General features: G+C 41.6%; 2 protein-coding genes across 2 annotated transcripts; one reads left to right on the forward strand and one right to left on the reverse strand.

Annotated features, from left to right (window-relative positions):
- Window positions 1-375: 375 nt before the first annotated feature.
- On the reverse strand, window positions 376-1,936 carry LOC146570514 (growth arrest and DNA damage-inducible protein GADD45 gamma-like). The gene is made up of 3 exons (XM_085278994.1): window positions 1,733-1,936; window positions 1,411-1,618; window positions 376-1,288 (listed from the first exon to the last, which is right to left on the reverse strand). The coding sequence occupies exons 1-3, from the start codon at window positions 1,873-1,875 to the stop codon at window positions 1,175-1,177; spliced, it is 465 nt and encodes a 154-aa protein (XP_085135120.1). The 5' UTR covers window positions 1,876-1,936; the 3' UTR covers window positions 376-1,174.
- A 3,993-nt stretch (window positions 1,937-5,929) lies between these two features.
- On the forward strand, window positions 5,930-7,145 carry LOC146570515 (growth arrest and DNA damage-inducible protein GADD45 gamma-like). Its single transcript, XM_085281188.1, has 3 exons — window positions 5,930-6,070; window positions 6,170-6,377; window positions 6,500-7,145. The coding sequence occupies exons 1-3, from the start codon at window positions 5,970-5,972 to the stop codon at window positions 6,611-6,613; spliced, it is 423 nt and encodes a 140-aa protein (XP_085137314.1). The 5' UTR covers window positions 5,930-5,969; the 3' UTR covers window positions 6,614-7,145.
- The last annotated feature ends 12,775 nt before the right edge of the window (window positions 7,146-19,920 follow it).

A 19,920-nucleotide genomic window follows, 5' to 3' on the forward strand; every position in this document is an offset into this window, starting at 1 on the left:
GCACTGTAATGACTAACCCCTCCGACTCCTCCCAGCCCTGCCCTGTCCGACCCCAACCTGCAGGAAGCAGCAGATGGCGCGGCGTGGCCAGGGAAGACATCTGCGGGCTAAACAATAGGCACTCTGTTCGGACCGCTGGAGCTGACAGGCCGGGAGCCCCGCTATTGTGCTCTGCGCCATACATATGCAGATGAAGTCTGGAGGAGGAGGGCCTGAATGTGTTTGCCCCCTCCTCCCTCAGATGTCAGGCCGTATCGTCTCTCCACCCAAAGGGAGCTTAAAGCTTGTGTTAGTTTCAGCCCTCCTCCCTCTAAACACCCCGAAAAAGCACAAAAAACAGAGTTTTGCAACTGCAAGTGAAAACACAACGCAAAATTCATCTTTCAAGTTTTATTGAGTATTTTCCACTTACAGCTTCCAATAATGTTTGAAACAGCTGATAAGTTAACACCAAGTTAGTTTCCAGCATTGCCTCAAAAAGATCAAACACATTAAGTCAAATTTTATTTTCTTTTTGTTTTCACTACAGGCTACATAGTAAAATATTTATAGGATAAGCTAACAAATTCTCATGACGTTAAGTTAATTGAGCGATTTTCTAAAGTGAAACCTTTAGAATATAGACATTTTGTTGTTTTCTATATATGTTTTAGAATATTTTGTCATTGTTAAATTTCTAAAGTGAAACCTTTAGAGAATTAAGACAATTCTGGAAAGTGGGAAACATTTCCGCTGACTGCAACTGATGTCATGTTGCTCAGCGAAGAGGACATCCTTAAAAAGTCCCTTTCTAAGAAGGCCTCTCTCTCAGCACCGCTTCTTCTCCTGCTGCGCGTGCTTCAACGTGCGACATTTGCTCTGTGGAATCACAGGACGCAGAAATCGCTTCTCCTTCCTCTCCAAACCTCATCCGCACAAAGAATGAGGGTCGATGCGTCGCTCTTGTGGCATGCCCGACCTCATTCACATAAAGAATGAGAGTCATCTTGGCATGGACGGGACAAGAGGCGACGGTTCACGGGGGCCCCTCGGGCCGGCGCCGTGCTGCCTGGACGGGAATCCTCCTCAGGAGTATCCAGGGATGAGCAGAAACAGGGTCATCCTGTCCATCAGGATGAGTATTTCCAGATAAGAAGCTTTGCAGCATCTGAGCGAGTGAGGAGCAGGTCCCAGATCAGCGCTCGGGGAGGCTGATCTCAGGAACCCAGTCGTTCAGATGCCTGCTCTCCTCACAGAACAGGTGCAGCTTCTCCAGAGCGGGGTCCTCCCAAGACCCGTCAGCCGGGTTCTGATCAAACAGGAAGAGGAAAGCAGATTTAGTCGCACGTTTCTTTTCAGAAAGCACAAAAAAATAAAAACAAAAAATCAGCCTTGAAATTCTTCACAGTGCTGCTACTGAGCTCTACATACCGTGATGAGGACGCAGTGCGCATCTTCAAACTGTTCCGCCTTGTCCCCAACAATCTCCACTAGACGCTGCATGTCGCTCACTCTGACGATGCTGATGTCGTTGTCGAAGCAGAAGGACTGGATGAGGGTGAAGTGGATCTGGAGGGCGATGTCACACTCAAACTCCTCATCCATGGCCAGGACGCAGAAAGACACACTGTCCGGGTCTCTGTGGGGACATTAAAGAACAAAATCCATGAGATTCTACCCACAACTGAATAAATCAGCGTTTAAATGAGTTTACACGTAGTAAACTTTATCTTTCCAGCAGTCTCATACTTACAGGTTCATAACTTTTGCGCACTCGTAGACACCAACGGTGAGGGAGTCGTTGTCTTTGGCGGTCACCAGGACCTCCTCGAGGGCAGTGCCGGCGCACTGAGCACGCTCGGTGGGTTTCTGGATCAGGACCTCCTCAAAAGTCATGATGAAGGCTGTGAGGATATTCCGCTGTGGAAAAGCTCGAGAAAGTCTGAAGAGTAAATCCGCAGAGAGAGCAGAGTGCTTTCACAGCCGCGGTCACTCTCTTTTATACCCTGCAGCTCGTGCGGCGCAGTGAAAGCTCTGTGCCCTGATTGGCTAAAGCTGAATGGTGTATTGGTATGATAATGCTATTGTCACACTCCGGCTCGTGGCAGATTGATGGGGGTCATCGAGCCACTCACACCCCCGGCTGCACGCACGCAGCAGCTTGCCCTGCAAGCTAAAAATTGCTTAATTATATTACAGAAAGCGTTTGATTACTCTGCAGCACTTTAGTGCAACGCACTCAAAACAGCATATGATTCAAGTTGCAGTGACACATCGTGCACCTGTCTTTTTACATGTACTCATAATAAACTACAAACTGAAGTAAAATGCGCATATAGCTACTCGGAAATCTTTGCAAAGGTTACTTATGGACACTTTTAGCCCCACAAACGTCTTTGTGAACTTTACTAAAACATTTTTTGAACTCAGACAAACTTCTAATGTCTTTTCCTTCATTTTATACTTTTCTGATAGAATCTAAGTAGCAGAATGGCGAAAGTGTGAAGCTCCCCTCCTCCCTCTCAGCAGCAGAGAAAGGGCAGGTGGATGATGCCATCTGTGGAGTACAGGCTGGCCATAAAACTGCCCCATTGTAAGCACAGAAGCTCCTCTATTGTCACGGTCTTCTATACAAATGCAAATCATCAGCGCGTGCCAGAACGCAGTGCGTGCTGCACAATCTGCAGTGTTGGCCCACGCGAACCACGTGGCCATCAGCTGGCCCCCAAATCCTTCCTTCCTCGGGTTTTATTTATTAACTCTGGGGAGTTCAGGAGCCACGCGAGTTACGCAGAAATAGCTTTAAAAGTTATTTTCCTTGGAATTTGGCCCATAGTTCCACTAAATGCTTTCATTTGCGATTTAAGTGGTCCCGACAAACTTTTACGCAGGACTCCATTTCACCTGCTCCACGCGTTGGGCACTTTCAATGTAACATATTGTCATTATTTGGTAATTTTTAGTATCCAGTTCAAATAACCTGACCTGTGTCTGGTTTTATTATTATCCACAACTTCTTTTCACTCCGAAACTTTTACGCACGATCCTGCCTCATTCGGTTCACTTCTAGTGCCGTTTCTCTTCTCTTATTTGGTGCCATTTCATCTGCATAATAATCCAAAACACATCTTGCATCAGGTCAGACCTGTTGCCATTGCTGCGTAAATTGCGCAGGGGGTTGGAGGTGCAGACACAGGTCGGTGGTGATTGATTCAGCACTATTGTTCTATGGAAGGCACAGTGGCAGATGGAGAACTGTCGCTATGAGGGGACCCCCTCCTCCAAGCCCCCCTTCTCCAAGCCCCCATTCTCGTTCTCCTAAACCTAGGTCATCTTCGACCCCAGGGCTTTTTTTGTCTTTTGTCTTTTGTCGACATGTCTCAGCATTCGCAAGTCTGTTGTCTGAGTTTTGATTAAGTTAGAATACCAAAGATGAGACTTCACAGTCTAAACTTGCAAAATGTAAAAGGCTATCTCCCCAAACAAGTAGAGGCAAATAAAAATCACTCTCAGTTTGAGCTGTAATCAGACGAGAATGCCCCAAGTGTTTCGTTTAACAACAAAATGCTTATCTTTGCATTATTGCAAACAGGGTCATTTATTTGTTTTTACTTCAGTCCTCATCTGCGCGTCATCTGGCCCAAAGTTTGATTTGGATCTAGCTGATACAAAATAAAACACACATCTACTTTTAGGAAGGATAAGCTCTTATCACCACGGGCCAGGCGCGTGCAAATCGATACCAACCCATTGTTGGTGAAGCACATCTGCCAGATGGTGGACTCTCCGGCAGTGCGCGACAGGTGTTGGTGTTCAAAGCTCTTTACTGGTGACCTGCGGCGACTCAACAGAGCCCACCCTCTGCGTTATAAAGGGAAATGTCCAAAGGTGGCAGATAATTCAGAGGTTTGCAGAAATGTGTTTTTAGTGTTTGCAGAGATGACTTAAGCTCTGTGAATAAAAACAAAATATTTGTATATATTTTTGCACTGATAAAATACGTTTTTGAGTTAGAGAGCGATACACATTACATAACAATCATATTTAGCGTAGATCCACGCAGTCTGTCTACAATTCTGCGTTTTAAACACAACTTACAAAAATAATCTTTGCAGGAGTAGAACATGTGTCTATTACGCCCAGCAGGTGCTGCGTGACTTCTTTTGTTCACCCTCACTTTACCTTCCCCCTGGGACAGATGGTATCTGCCGGTTACTATGGAGAGTGATGCAGAGTAGAGAGATAAAGCACGCAGGCATCTCCAGATGCCACGCGCCAGTCTTTACACATGCAAAGCAGCGGCCCGTGCCATTTCTTAATCTACAACAAACAGTTCATGCTGTGAAGCTGGTCACGACGTCTAAAAGTCTGCCTGACAGTCAGTACAGTTAGAAGGGTGGATAGATCTGATTATTTTGACATCAAACATTGCTGAATACCCTGCATTGATGCTGTTTTTAAGAAAGTTTCTGCTTATTCTTCCAGAAAATTTTCTACGACGTCTTAAAAGGGCCCTGTCCGACGGTGTTCCAATAGTGTTTTAGCTGTTCTGACCACAGCATTAATAACAATTTGGACATTTCTCGCCTATTTACAAATATACATTGTGCATATTTCATAAATTTTTATATCTTTGCATTTTTACACCAGCTGCGGTTTCAGTTAGGAATAAAATATTTAGCTTTTAAAAAACTTCAAAAAGTGGTGAAAGCATGAAAATATCTTACAAGTCTCGAATAGATTTACTGAAGCATTTGTGTACACAAGACTTTATCTGACTAGCTTATTAAATCAAACTTTTATTTATACAGAAAAATATAATGTCATCATTTGAAAACAAACCAGTTCAACATCTAATGCTCTGTCTTCAGATTTTAAAAATCCATCTTTAGATCGATTTTTAACAGCAGACCAAACCAATCAGCCACTGCCACCCATTCATTTCCACAAAAGGTTAAACTAAAACAGCAAGTCTTTCTCTGTGATTTCAGCTCATTTTAATAATCTTTATAAGCTTGCTTAGATCTGATCTGAAGTTAACTTTGACATGATGAATGGTGTTAGGATTCTAACCTTGCAGGAAAGCTTTATTCAGAGCCCAAACTCTGTGGATGAATGGAGTAATACATTTTAAATGGCAAATATGAAATGATATGGATGACATAACTGGATCAAAAGGATGTAGACTTCTTACTGTTTTCACTGGAGCTTTTTATTGCACTGATCCAGGCAGACATCAATTCGCACAAAACAGCAACAGTTACATGGAGAACCTCAAGAATGCAGGAGTTTTGACCAAAGTTACTACTAATGCTCTGTTACTCTTGATGTAATCGAAGATCACTCCAAGTTTTATTAAAACTAGCTGATTGCACAAGAAAGAGCAAGTTTGAAACAGATAGATTTGAAAAATCTGAAATGAACCTGACAAACACTTTGTTGATGTTCGGTGAGATGCCACAAACAGCGGTAAATTTAACTCCATGCAAATGAATGCAAATGACTGGGTGCATTAAAACAAGCCCCCCTAAAGCACAATATTATGATTTGGAAAGTGTGCAGTTGCATTGAGAAATACTTTAGATTTAAATATCCTTTGGCTTCATCATTTAAGCATTTCAGTGGTGTTATCAGTCGCTTCTTAATCTTGCAAAACTTTGAGGACTTTCACAATAGTAGTCTGGTCTTGCTGTGTGGTTTCATTATTCTTGTAAGCTGAAATAAGCACTTAAAGGTCAGGCTTTCTACATTTGATCCTTTCAAATGAAGCTGCCCCCAACTTTCTAAGACTTTTCTATGGGCACGCGTGCCTGAGGGTGGGATGGGGGCTGCTGGCCTCTTGTTACCATTGTGCTGCAATCAGCCAATGAAAGAGTCAGCACGTGCTGGGTCTGCAGTATAAATGTTGGCAATCTCCTGGAAGCAGCACAAACAGCCTTTTCTGGACTTTCTGATACTGCTTCAGCTGAACTGTGAGATACAAACTAACCATGCAGTCTCCTGGAAAATCTCTGAAGGAAGCTCTGCTGTGTGCTCAGAGCGAGGAGCGACTCACTGTTGGAGTCTATGAGAGCGCCAAAATTATGACTGAGTAAGTAAACTTCATGTGACCTTAGCATCTTCTCTTAAGATTAGGGTTAATAAACACTGAACAGCAGCGCTTAACAGGATGATTTTTGTTTGCCTACAGAGACCCGGACAGTGTGTCTTTCTGCGTCCTGGCCATGGATGAGGAGTTTGAGTGTGACATCGCCCTCCAGATCCACTTCACCCTCATCCAGTCCTTCTGCTTCGACAACGACATCAGCATCGTCAGAGTGAGCGACATGCAGCGTCTAGTGGAGATTGTTGGGGACAAGGCGGAACAGTTTGAAGATGCGCACTGCGTCCTCATCACGGTATGTAGAGCTCAGTAGCAGCACTGTGAAGAATTTCAAGGCTGATTTTTTGTTTTTATTTTTTTGTGCTTTCTGAAAAGAAACGTGCGACTAAATCTGCTTTCCTCTTCCTGTTTGATCAGAACCCGGCTGACGGGTCTTGGGAGGACCCCGCTCTGGAGAAGCTGCACCTGTTCTGTGAGGAGAGCAGGCATCTGAACGACTGGGTTCCTGAGATCAGCCTCCCCGAGCGCTGATCTGGGACCTGCTCCTCACTCGCTCAGATGCTGCAAAGCTTCTTATCTGGAAATACTCATCCTGATGGACAGGATGACCCTGTTTCTGCTCATCCCTGGATGCTCCTGAGGAGGATTCCCGTCCAGGCAGCACGGCGCCGGCCCGAGGGGCCCCCGTGAACCGTCGCCTCTTGTCCCGTCCATGCCAAGATGACTCTCATTCTTTATGTGAATGAGGTCGGGCATGCCACAAGAGCGACGCATCGACCCTCATTCTTTGTGCGGATGAGGTTTGGAGAGGAAGGAGAAGCGATTTCTGCGTCCTGTGGTTCCACAGAGCAAATGTCGCACGTTGAAGCACGCGCAGCAGGAGAAGAAGCGGTGCTGAGAGAGAGGCCTTCTTAGAAAGGGACTTTTTAAGGATGTCCTCTTCGCTGAGCAACATGACATCAGTTGCAGTCAGCGGAAATGTTTCCCACTTTCCAGAATTGTCTTAATTCTCTAAAGGTTTCACTTTAGAAATTTAACAATGACAAAAAAAAAAAAGATTCAGAAAAAAATCATCTAAGGTTTTCACTTTGGATATTTAATACTGAATTTAAAAAAAGGTTTAAATAAAAAAAAAGATCTGACTTTAAATCTTGAAGTGTGAAACAAAAACTCTTTCAATTTAACTTCATGAAAAACGAAACTATTTGTGAATTCTTGCATATTTTTTCACATGAAAAGTTACAAATAAAACATTTGAAAATTCTACTTTGCTTATTCACTATTCTTTAATTTTTTGTCTCAGTTGTCTGAAGTAGAAACACAGTAACACTTGGATTTTTTTTCCCGTGGCAACATTTTGAGCTCCTTTTAGGGAGTTTTACTTTTACTGGAATCACTCAGCAAGGTCTGCAGCTCCTGAGTGAAATGGGAATAAAGTTAAGAAAACCAAGTATATAACAATGTAATTGCACAGCTCAGATTATTGTTATCGGACTCATTTCTTTATAGCAGTAAAGGATTAGGAGGGGTTACGAGATGGATAAAAAACAATAAAGTGGGAAAAATAGATGCATAATGGTAAACCTCTAAAAAGTTTCATAGTCAGATGAAAAACAGCTAAGACCAATCCATTTACTTCTCTAGAGGAGGTGAGGTGATTTTAACGTTACCTGGCATGGCCAGAGATTTAAATCTGCTGTTTTCATTCCTTCTACAGTAATGATTACAGATCAAATTAAGTTTGTCTCTGTGAGCCTGCAGCTTCTCCTGTACTTCAAATGCCAAAATATGTTTTTTCTTTTAGTGTGAAATTCCTACGACCGCTGCTATCAGGTGACCCTCTAATCTCAAAAATTGATTTAAAAAGTATTTTTTGTATATATTGTTTATCACGCTTTTTCAAGTTGGTACATTAAAAACCTAGTGGATTAGCTATTAGCAGCTTGTGTTTTAATACTATAGCCAGAGAGGCCGACTTTGACCTATGAAGGAAAACTTTCAGTTTGTGATATTCAAGTTTGTTTTGCTTCCTGTTAAATTATTACAAAGTCCTGTTGATGATGAACCTAAACTCGAGTTAAATGTGACCAAATAATGAGTGCAGTCTATAGACGGGCAAATAACATCTGCATCTATCTCAAAAACTGATGACTTTGACAACATAAACATATTTGACACCTTTAACTTAGTTATATATCCCCCTTTTCAACAGAAGTGAACTATTTTTTAAAAGACTTCACAGACAGAGGTGGAGTGGTAAATTGTTCCAGAGCCTTGGCGCCACAGACCAAAAGGCTCTGTTTGCCTTAAAGGCTTCAGTCTTCTACAAAGGACAACAAACAGATTTTGAGCTTTTGAATGAAGACACTGAGCAGCACTGTGTCTAATGTGTCTAACAAGAAGTTGAGATAAATAGTCTGAATCATTTTCATGTACATAAGTGTGCTGGATGCAGTTTTAAAACATACTCTTAAATCAACCCGGAGTGAGTGTAAAGAGAATAAAGTCGGGGTAATATGCAAATTTGTAAAACTCGGTTCAGACTGGAGGCCTCAGATGACTCTGTGTTAGAGTTTGTATTGTTGATTGTCATTTATGCTTAGAAACATTTACTCACACACCCACACACACACACACACACACACACACACACACACACACACACACACACACAAAGGCAAGGTACTCTTTGTTTGTATGTAGACGTCATATGTTAATGAACCTATGCATATTCATGTAACCTCAATAAAAGGACAGTGGTACGGGAGAACGGACGAGAGCAACTGGGGCCAAGCAAGGAACGGCGTTTGTCCGGTTCTCTCCCGTGCACGAGTAACATGAAGAAGTTTGCCTACTTGTGTCTTGCTTTGCGGTGTAATTATATTGTCTTCAACGTTCCAGCGAATAGGTTTATGCTACAAACCTATCACTCTGCTTCTCTGTTGTCTTTAAGCAAGGACCCGTCCCATCCTGGCAACAAACTGTTCCAACTTCTGCAATCTGGTAGAAGGTTCCGCATCTTCCGGGCAAGGACAGAGAGACTCAAGAGGAGCTTCTATCCCCAAGCCATCCGTGCCCTAAACACACACACCCGCCCTCTCACATCATCTATAATTGACTGAGACAGGACTCTTCCAGACACTAAACCAAGGCACAATGTACATTTCAATTCCTTTAATTTTAAATATGTTTATATTGTCTATCCTGTAAAATAGTCAGATGTCTATTCATATTAATGTACAGAATTCACCTGCTTGCTGCTACTACTGCACATTCACCCAATGTATATACTATATATATATATATATATATATATATATATATATATATATATATATATATAATGTTTTTCCTCTACACCCCCCCCACCCCCCCCCACCCCCCCAATTTTTTTGCACATGTCGAGGAGCGTGCTACCCCCCCAATTTTTTTGCACATGTCGAGGAGCGTGTCAGGCTACATTTCACTGTGTGTTATACTTGTATAACTATGCATGTGACAAATAAAGAACCTTGAACCTTGAACCTTGAGCAAGATGATGAAAATGTGTTTTTCACGTCATTTTCACACATACACTGCTAATTTATTGGTTAAAAACTCTGTGTAAAGTTAGATTGAGCAGATATGGAAGTACATGGTTAACTGTCTGGAGCATTTCGTGCTAGGAAATGCTCATTCAGGCAGCACTCCCAGCCTAATCCATCAAGCTTTTCTGATCTGATTCTTTCCAAACTGTTTAAAGTTTAGTCTCCTCATTTAATTGATGGCCAGTTTATGCAGAGGTAAGTTTATGTTTGAAAGAAAAAGGGTGTTTATAAAACTTTGCAGTGACTGAACCGATGACATTTTCTGAGGCTAGCTCATTTAGTATTGCCAACTCCAAACATTTTAAATTATTTCACTCTTGTCAGCATGCTAACTGTACTTTGTACCCTGTACCCTTCTTTAAAAACACCCCCCGCCCAATAAAACTCAGCTACACAGAGGTTGCATGGAGGTTAATGGAGGTGATCTTCTGCTCCTGGCACATGCTACTTTTTTCTTCTCATTCTCAAATTTACAATTCAGAACCTTTAAGAAGCTTTTGTGTGCTTGAATTCAGATTTTAAAGGCGCTCTGACCTGCATGTTGCCTGCAGTGTGAACTATTGTGGCGTCAACAGCTGCTGCAGGCCCCCCATGCCCCAAATGACATACACAAACACACACACAGACACCCATGATTGCTACTTAAGTCTTTACTCTTTCTGCTGATCTGCTTTCTAATGTGATGTTTTAAAAGATTGAAAAATTAAACCAAAGAAGAAGAAAAGTGGTTGATCTAAATCAGTTACACCCTAAGTAGCTTCATCAGTCTGTGTTGCACTCTGGTGTGTGCACGTACGCACACCCAGCAGCCCTTTGTGACACAAAAAAAAGAGGAAGAAAAAAGGGCCAGGCCAGCTGAAACGTAATCAGCCCTTTAAATTTCCACAGCAACCAACCCAACACTCACTCCATCTGCTGTCCAATTTAATGACAGAGAGAGAAAGGGAGAGAGGAGGAGGAGGTGGCCCTGTGCCTGGCACAAGTCTGCTGCCATTCATCCATTCAAAGCCAAATCCTGACTAACAACAACATCCCCCGGCCGAGCAGTCAGCAGAAACACATCTGAAGTCTGAGCGGTCTCTAAAAGTAGTTAAACAGTTTTGGGCATTTTAGAAAAATGTGCTTTTATTTTATTTTATTTTTTTATGATACACTAAATGAGAACCAGTGTCTGCCATGTGCAGGGGATAGCTTAGCATCGCTGGAGTCAGAGAGCAACATTAAGGCTGGAACTGGAAAGGTTTAAAACACACCTGCAAACACATTTAAGGGTACATTTTCTGTCTGCTTCTCTGAACCCTAAACAAACCCAGCTGCCCTCAGCCTCAACCCAACCATTAAGAGCTGTGCTGCTGCAGGCGCATGCTGCTTCTCAAGTATCCTTTCAACATAAAAGCTTTCTTCTCCTCCTAAAGTCTTTTCAGTGCTGGAGAGCTGCAGCAGATGGTAATGACAGGCTGCAGGCTCAGTGTGTGTTTCTGTGTTCTCCTGTTTTATTGGAGTTTTGATTGAGCAATCCATTTATATTTCTTGCTTTGCTCGGTTATTAGGGTTTTTTGGACAATAAAGGCTTTTATGCATCTAAAATCCTAAAATATTGAATAATCTAAGAGCCCTAGCCAAAGCCAAAGTCAATTAAACTGTTTTTACTTTAGAAAAAACAAAATTGCAGAAATCAGTAGCTGTCTGACAACAATGCTAATCTTTTTTTTTAAACTATGCAAATTTCCTGATTCATCCTTTCCATACGCCTGCTGCTGTTGCGCTGCTTGTGTGCATGTGTACATACGGGACAGAAACGCCCACCCTGTTCCCCCGGTCATCAGCTGCTGATGCTAATTTCTGGTTGTGATCTCAATCGCCCAGACCTGCTCCGGCTCGTAATGAGTCTAATCACTAATTACATTAGCAGGCCCCCTGAAGGGTGCGCTGCTCATCGGTGGCCTCAATCCTGCACAAAGATCCGGTGTAAACACGCCACCATCTAAAGAAGCAAACCAAAGCTCGTTTGTATTTGTAACAGAGAAAACTTCAGCAATTTTACAAGTTAATTAGAAATCAGTGAAAATACATTTGTTTGCATGACAATTTCATCTTTCGGGTAACAAGAGTGTTTATAAGTAAATATGAAGACAAAGAGATTATCTGTTTTGTCCAGCGTTGCAGCTTGTTAAGATAAAGTGGACTCAGAGAGCTGAAGCGCTGCCAGCTGTTGCCAAAACACGGGTCTGTTTCTCCATTGAGCGTTGAGGCCCTCGAGGGCCTGGCTCAGCTGCTGCTGGTTCAACACGGCAAATTGCTGTGTATGCATTTAGCCTTACAGACAACATGGCAGAATTTCAACACTGAAATGAGTCCAAAGCCACCATAATTTATGTAATAATGTAGATTAGAGGCCAGATTTGAGTGACACAGCAGTGGCCCGTATCCTTGTATGCTGCAGAGGAGGAAGATCAGATGGCTAAATGTGCCTGTGCCGCACCTCCACCCACTGCACACCCACACCAAAACAAAACTCTGGCAAAAAAGAAAGAAAAAAAAAGCTACAGCCAACACGTCTACGCCCCCATCAATGGACACAAAGAGCAGAAAACGACAGGAGGGGCCCCAAACAAAGGTGCAGCGAGACCTGGGCCCTCTCTCCTCTTTTGTGCTGAAGAATGGCGAGGTCCAGGAGCAGCTGCTGCTGGCTGCATGGGACATTTGAGCCGGTCCTTTTCACCAAAAAACAAAGTCTGGCGCTGTGAGTGGACAGGCTGCACGGCTGGAGGGGTGGAGAAGAGGAGGAGGGAGGCTGTATACAAAACGAAGGGCACACTTTGCCAGATCGACGACGTAGAGTTGACTCCCCATTGATCCTGCAGATAAGCAGCAGCAGAGGAAGAGGAAGGTGGGGTTTAGCAGGGTGAGGGGGGGGGGGCGTGCTTTTAAAGTGAGGCCCTTTAAAGTTGATGGGAGTCACATCAGTCACAGCACAAAGGAGGACCCCGAGGTCTGCCATATGGTTGTAGGCACATCATCTGTTCAGGAATCACTAAAAGAAATCCAACCTAGGCCAATAGCGGCTCGAGCTCTGCCGACTGCACTACTCAGCAACAACAAATCTCTGGTTTCTGATTGGCCGATGGGATGTAGTTATTAAAAGCTCAGCGTCTCAATTACCCAGACAGGTATAGAAGTGAGAGACTTTGTTGTTTTAGTACTTGAGGATGATCTGTGTGGCAGATTGATAAGTGCTATTAATATTTTATTTCCTCTCCTTTTGCAGCTGTCAAAATCCGTTCTTTTGTATACTTTTTAGGACTTTTTGCTGGACTCCTTTTGCCTCAGATGTCCAGTGAAACTAACCAGTTAATCACAGGATGAAACAAATACATTAAAAAGCAGTCAGTGCATTTAGCAGCATTAATCAAACCTCAGATTTTAATACAAATTTAAAAGAAACCTAATGCTACATATTTGGGCGCTAACTTTTACCATATGAATAAATCTTTTTTCTTTCATGCACCAGAACTATTTTAAACAAAAAGAATGAGATTTTTACAGGCATGTGGCCTAAAATAAACATAACTTGTATTAAAACTGTAATAGTTATTTGAGGTATAGGTCATCTGTAGGTATTTGTTTTATTCCTCTAAGCCGACCTGACCTTTGACTCTCTTTCTGCAGTTGTTGCAAATGATTGTATCATAAAGGACAGAAAAACATGCTGCCCTGCAAAATTCAAAATGCAGGCCAGCATGGAACATACAAAATCTTCAGTAAATAGTGTGAGAATTTAAATGAACCCATAATTATACATTTATTCAGTATGTCATGTATAATGATGTTAATCAACTGCGTTTATGTGTCAGAAGAAGATTACTTGTATTCATTTTAAAAGCATTTTTCTTGAAACTGCTTATTGCATTAAGTATGTCTGGCTGTAGGAAAGAAAAAAAGCTGACTTACATATGACATCTTTCATTCAATGGAATCTGGTCAAAATTAATCCATTGGTATACCTTAGTGATTCATTATTTTAAGAAATACAATTTGATTTTAGAAATTTTAGTTGCAGTTTTACTCAAAATTATTGTTACAAGTGCACGCCTGCACTTGCCTAAAGGCATAGCAGAGGGAACCCGTGTGTTAGGAGATGAAAGACTCGAAAGAAAAGGTTAAAAAACAAAAAATCTAATACATTTAACTGGACTCTCTCCTAATCTTTATTTAGGAGGGGAATGAAACCATAGCGGTGAAACGGACGAGCACAGTGTTTTTGTGAGGCACCACAAATATAAAAAGCGATCATAAATGAACAGTTCTTTTTAATAGGCTTGTTTGTATTTCTTCAAATGTAACACGTTATTCTGAAAGATGACCACAGCTGACAGGTGGAGTAGGACCATAAAACATGGCGTAAAACGGACATAAACTAATGCACTTTACACTAACTGGTAAATAGTTTAGGTTGGCTTTCCAGCTAAAGATATAATGGACCTGTCTTCTTCTGTCAGCCTGTAGCATCGCAGTGGCACTACAGCTATCACCGCTCTCCTCCAGTCGGCATAGTGAACGAAGATAAATAGCTCCACCTAGTGGTTAAAAGGGGTTCCTGCATAACAGTGCAGCGTATCGTGGAGCCTGGTCTTGATTAAGTCCATCAAGGCCAAAAATGACCGTAAAAACATGTCAATTAGATTCAGATGATAAAATAAAGAAGCTGAACGTTTCTTTATTTGTTGCAATAAATCTGTTAAAATGATAAAATAACACAAATAATCATGGGCAAATGATGCACTTAAATTCTATTTCTTATCTGTTATTTCTAGAACATTTTATTATTAATCATGATAATTAACTAACTATCATTCATAATTATTTTATATTTCACTCTCCATTGTGATTATTATTGTTATTCTAAGAGGATTCTTTACTTTGAAATCACTTTTAGCTGGATCTGTATCTGTAGTGGAATTATCTAAAGGATATTATGGCTTGTTGTGTGGTTCAGAGAGGCCAGACACTTGTGCTCCAGTTTTGCTGATTGACAGTCTAATACATCATTAGCCTACTACCTAGCACTGTGCAGTGCATAAGTACAGTTTATAGTTACACTCTTGCTAAGCAGGCTTGCTTATATTAGCTGACAATTTAGCACTCCACACTACTGTGCAAAAGGCTTGGCCCATCCCTCATTGTTGCTTCCAATGAACCAGACTTTTTATCTTTCTTAAAGCTATTTTTTAAAAAGGTGTCTTAATCAACAGTTCTCCAGGTCTTTCAAAGTTTTTCTCTGACCACTGGCTGCTTTTTCATCCATTTTCAGTCCTTATAACTGACCACCACTGACCTATTAATCATTCAACCATAAAAAGGCACCTAAACTCAAGGGAAAACCAAACAGAAAACATAGCAACGTTTTGCTATGTCACAAAAAACAAAACTTGTTCCCATTTCTATAGTTAAATCTACAAGAAATACCAAAGATAACAGTGTGTGCTGTGTGTCCCTAACAATACCAAAGTCATGACCAAGAATTAGGGAGAAAGAAATCCAGCAAAGACCTGATGCATGACCTGAAAGAGCTTTTCAAAATCAATAAAATTTTGAATACAGAAAAGTGCTGATTTTTATCCACCATGCAATACCATCTGGAAAGCATCCGATCAACAACAGCTTGATTTTTCAGCACGACAATGACCCCAAACACAATAACAATGCAGTAAAAGAACAGAAAAGGTTAGAAGAAACAAACAGTGGAACCAAATCCGTCATGGTGCCCAGACATCAACAGTATTGAAGCAGTGCGGGGTCATCTTGACAGAGAGTGAACCAAAAGGCCGACAACATCCTAAGAAGAACTTTAAATCTCCTTCAAGAACCTTGGAGAACTATTAATGAAGGCTACTTAAAGAAATGACAGCTTTCCTAAGAGAACTCAGGCTGTGTTAAAGAATAAACATATATTTCCATGTATATTTGCACCTTTCATTAAATCTTTGCACATATTTCTCATTTTCCAGGCAAAATATAAAGAAATGAACGATGATTTGACACTTTTTCACAGTATCGTAAATTTGCTCCTATTAGAATTTGATAGCTTGAAAAGCAGCCAGTGGGACGACCTCTGGGCTGAGTATATCAAGCACAGCCACAGCACTGGGCGGGTGGTGCCGACGGGTCAAGATTAGGTTAAGTGGGGTGTGTCGTGCAATGAAGTAAAGTCGGTCTGTCGGGTCTCCAAGCTGCAGATGGGACCCCTTCTCCTCTGGAAAGTCCCCTTCCCACAGGCACCTGTTGGCTGGAGTCTGGTGATAAGGTTAATTGGTAGCAGTCAACCATTCCATCTCTCGTCCACATTGCTTGGCTTTGCTGTGCTTTGTTTTCACTTGGGAGGTCCATCTTCCCTAACAGTTTTGTAGAATTATCTTTTTGTTATAGCTTTTTTTAAATCTCAGTGGATTTGATAAAGGTCCGCTAGATTTACCAAAGCTGTAATTCCACTGTTGCGTCAGTCGGATGGTTAAAATACTCAGAGGAGCCTAAAAAGACAATCATGAAGTGCATATCACAACTTCTGTTTCTAGTCCTCCTTTTCTCCATAATGCACATTTAGATGGCGATGACAGCTGCTGCTTGGATCTGCCTCCCAAAAATCAGACCACCCAGTCGTGAAGCTAAAGCAAAGTTTTGAGCAAGTGTGTTTTTCAGTCACCAGAGAGTCTGTGTGTGTGGTCACTGCGTTGGAAATACATCCACACGTCCTCATAGCAGATCAGCAGTAGGGAAACAGGCTACAGGCAGCAACATGTTTAAGTCCAGTCCTTTAAACTGGAGGCGGACAGTTGAGATCACAAGTCTCTGCTGACTTACAGCAACTATTTGCCTGACTGGAGAAACAGTGTCAGACGGGGAAGTCAGAAGTCCGGCAGCTTTCCTTTTAATTGGCTCTCAGCTGCTGGAAAACAGACGTTCACTTACACATGAACACAAACACGATGGGCAGCACATGTGACTTCATTACTGTGGGAATAACACAAGCAAACACACGCCTTTTCTGGTGCAGCACTGACCCAGTGAGAGGAGGAGAAAGCCAAGTTTTAGAGCACTAATGTAGCTTCTTGAGGGGTTAAGTTCCAAAGATAGGAGGGTTTCCCCCTTTATTTCAGGATTAAACCAAATAAAAGAACCTGAACATGCTATCAAGGGAAGTGTGGTAAGAACACCTCCTCCGCCTCTAAAGTTTGAGTGTTTTATCAAACATGAATCTGTCATTAGCAGCAGATATAGGCACACTAGAATCCATCTACAGACTGCTTTTGTATGTGAGACCACACAAACAGGACAAAACTAATATTCAGGGCACTATTTTGCTCCAGTCCAGCTATAACTGCTGCTAATTTTGTTATCATCCCTGTCTGAGTCATCTCATCCACTTATTTTTAGCCGTCTGAAACATTTCAGTCTTATTGCACTCGCTAAAAAACACTCAACTTTATTGGACCCTCCTCAATTTACAAAGATATGCCATTATATTATAACACTTTTGCCTCCATTTTTGCCTCCATTCTGTCTTAATATTAGAACTGATACTTGAGCAATTTGAATACTTCTGCTCAGCCTTCTGTCTGGTTCCTCCCCCGTTTTCTCTGATTCTCCCCTGTTTCCTCTTTTAATCTGTCTCCCCCTTCCCCTCTCTCTGTCCCAGGGTGCGCACACAACAGACTGGAAGTCATTCCAGAAAGAAATTAACAGAGGAGTCTAATACTCTAATGCTCCCACACAGCAAATTGGATTTGTGCGCTTCACTGACTCTGGGTATCAGTTTTTTGCAGGACACAAAGCCTCCCGCTGCAAGCCAGAAACATAGACTCTGGGGGGAGACGCTGTTGCTTCGACACTGCTAAACACTTGCAAACTGAAAACTTACAACCCGCGAACAAAAGTATGTGGACACCCCGTCATTTAGACAGTGGCCTTTTCTGCTGCTGTAACAGCCTCCATCACTCTGGTTTCAAGCATTTCTGCACAACATAAGGAGCAGATATACTGCAGAGACTCGCTCCCACTCAGCCGTGAGAGATTAGCGAGGTAGACACTGATGCTGGGTGATAGTGCCTGGATCAGGTGAGCTGTACAGGACTGTGAGCTGGTTGGGATGAGAAACACGGTGTGGTTTTTGAAGGAAAACGGTTTTATTTAAACAAAAATGTCAAATCGTAGTTCTGGGCCTTCTTGTAAGAGGTAAAAAAAACAAACCTTAAACCCAATCAAAGTAACACATGAAAACTACTCAGAGGAAATCCAACCCAAGCTCACTGACTGACAGGGGGAGCTCAAACACACTATAACATGTCTTATAACTAAGACACAAAACCAACAGTTATTTCAATAGTTACTTAAAGCTATCAACATTTAAATTACCATATCCCTCAACAATCAAATGAAACAAGCAACATGTTTAAAGTAAACCATCACCCCCTCCATTATGAAGTGGTATGATCCAAACAAAACTTTCTGAGTTTTTAACACTGCTGAATTCAAAGGCCTATCACAAGTAAAGCCATAGAAAGACCAAATAAATAAAGCCAGTGTATTTTAAACATATAACAAAAAATCATGCTTATTAAATTGAATTCATGATTCATTTACACATAACTGGTTTGCTTTATTAGGAACACTTGTTCACATGCTTCATAATGCAAATGTCTAATCAGCCAATCACATGGGGCCTAGACGTGGTCAAGTCGACTTGCTGAAGTTCAAGCAGAGTATTTGCGTGGCCAAGAAAGGTAATCTAAGTCACTTTAAATGTGATGTGGTTGTTGGCAACAAGATGAATGGATACCGAGGAGACCTGAGATTGGCCGTGGAATTGTTTGTGGAGGTGCTGTCGGAGGTGGAGGAGGAGTTGGACCTTGAGGCCTTTCCCAGTGAGACACAACTGTTGTGACTGATTGCTGTGATGGATGATTCTAGAGCATTTTTAAATGCCCCTGGGCTTGTTTTATCATAAATAAATCACATGTTCTTAAGTGCTACACTGTTTTTACACTCCCTGGCTTTGTTCATCTTCTGGTTGCCACAAAATTAGAAGGACACTTAAGAAATCACTAAAAGCTTTAAAATATTTTTCTTTACGGGAAAAATGTGATGCTATTTCTACGTAGCATTTCTTGCCTTGACCTTTGCAAACTGTGAAATGTTCTGTATAATGAAAACATATGCTCATTTAAAGTTTTATAAAAAAGCAATTATTTATTTCTAATGAAAACAAGCTAATTTGAACATTTTATCCATTTTTAAACAGCAGCGCACAAACAAATAAAAATCTATTACAAGTATTTAATTGCATGACTGCAAGTTTATTTCAACCTTTAGTAAAAAGAAAAGCAGAACCTTTTTTTTCATTACTGTTTTTTTTTTCAGTTTAGAGTGTGTGTGTGTGTGTGTGTGTGTGTGTGTGTGTGTGTGTGTGTGTGTGTGTGTGTGTGTGTGTGCTTTGTGACTCTAACTGCCAATTTGGTGTAAAACCGGCTTTCATAAAGTCTCCCTTCGGGTCAAAAAGCCTGTTCCATGTAATCCTAAATCAGCAGCTCGTTCCTCATTTCTTCACCTACTTTGCTGTTATATTATGTTTCATTACTTTGCTGTCCTGAAGCACCAGCGTTAATTACGTTTGTTTGAAAATCTGTCCGTCTGCCACGCTCTAAATTACAAAAGCTGTTGCCGCTTCAAATTCTCTTTTTCTCCGTGCTTCAGGAGTGAGGCGCTGGAGCTGAACTTTGATCTCTGTGTACTGTAAAAAGAAAAAAATAACAGGGTCCCTGATCTAAAGGCTAGTTCTACTTTAGAAAGAGCACTTCCAGTGATTACAGAGAGGATGTTCTCAGTGAAGGTAAAAAGTTCCAAATCCATTAGAAATGGATACAAAGTTACAAAGTTTCTTCTGTGTTTGAATTTAAATGTCTCTTGGGAAGAGTTTCTTCACACCGATGTCTTTGGTCAGAAAACTGCATCCATGAAAGGAGAGGAAAAAACTGAGCCCCTAACCAAAGACAGGTTAAAGGGGTAAAGTTGTCTGCATGCTATGGTCCACACTGTGTAACCTGGATGTAACTGGCAGCTTTGTTGCTTGAATACCAAGGATCCGCTGCTACAGCTCTACTTTGTTTGCATGTTTTACCCACAGACAAGCCAGCCAGCGCGCATAACCTGGATAATCCTTCTTTTCTGACTTGTTAAATGATCATAGTTTACAAAATG

Source organism: Mchenga conophoros, linkage group LG7, assembly GCF_057382185.1.
Source record: "Mchenga conophoros isolate Kocher_MC1m ecotype Shallow Benthic linkage group LG7, M_conophoros_male_GT1.1, whole genome shotgun sequence".
NCBI lineage: Eukaryota > Metazoa > Chordata > Actinopteri > Cichliformes > Cichlidae > Mchenga > Mchenga conophoros.

Coding starts and splice junctions, on each gene's coding strand:
- LOC146570514 (XM_085278994.1), bottom strand. CDS start 1,875: ATGACTTTTGAGGAGGTCCTGATCCAGAAACCCACCGAGCGTGCTCAG. Junction 1,619..1,732: donor TGCGCAAAAGTTATGAACCT/GTAAGTATGAGA, acceptor ATGTCCCCACAG/AGACCCGGACAGTGTGTCTT. Junction 1,289..1,410: donor CGCACTGCGTCCTCATCACG/GTATGTAGAGCT, acceptor CTGTTTGATCAG/AACCCGGCTGACGGGTCTTG.
- LOC146570515 (XM_085281188.1), top strand. CDS start 5,970: ATGCAGTCTCCTGGAAAATCTCTGAAGGAAGCTCTGCTGTGTGCTCAG. Junction 6,071..6,169: donor AGCGCCAAAATTATGACTGA/GTAAGTAAACTT, acceptor GTTTGCCTACAG/AGACCCGGACAGTGTGTCTT. Junction 6,378..6,499: donor CGCACTGCGTCCTCATCACG/GTATGTAGAGCT, acceptor CTGTTTGATCAG/AACCCGGCTGACGGGTCTTG.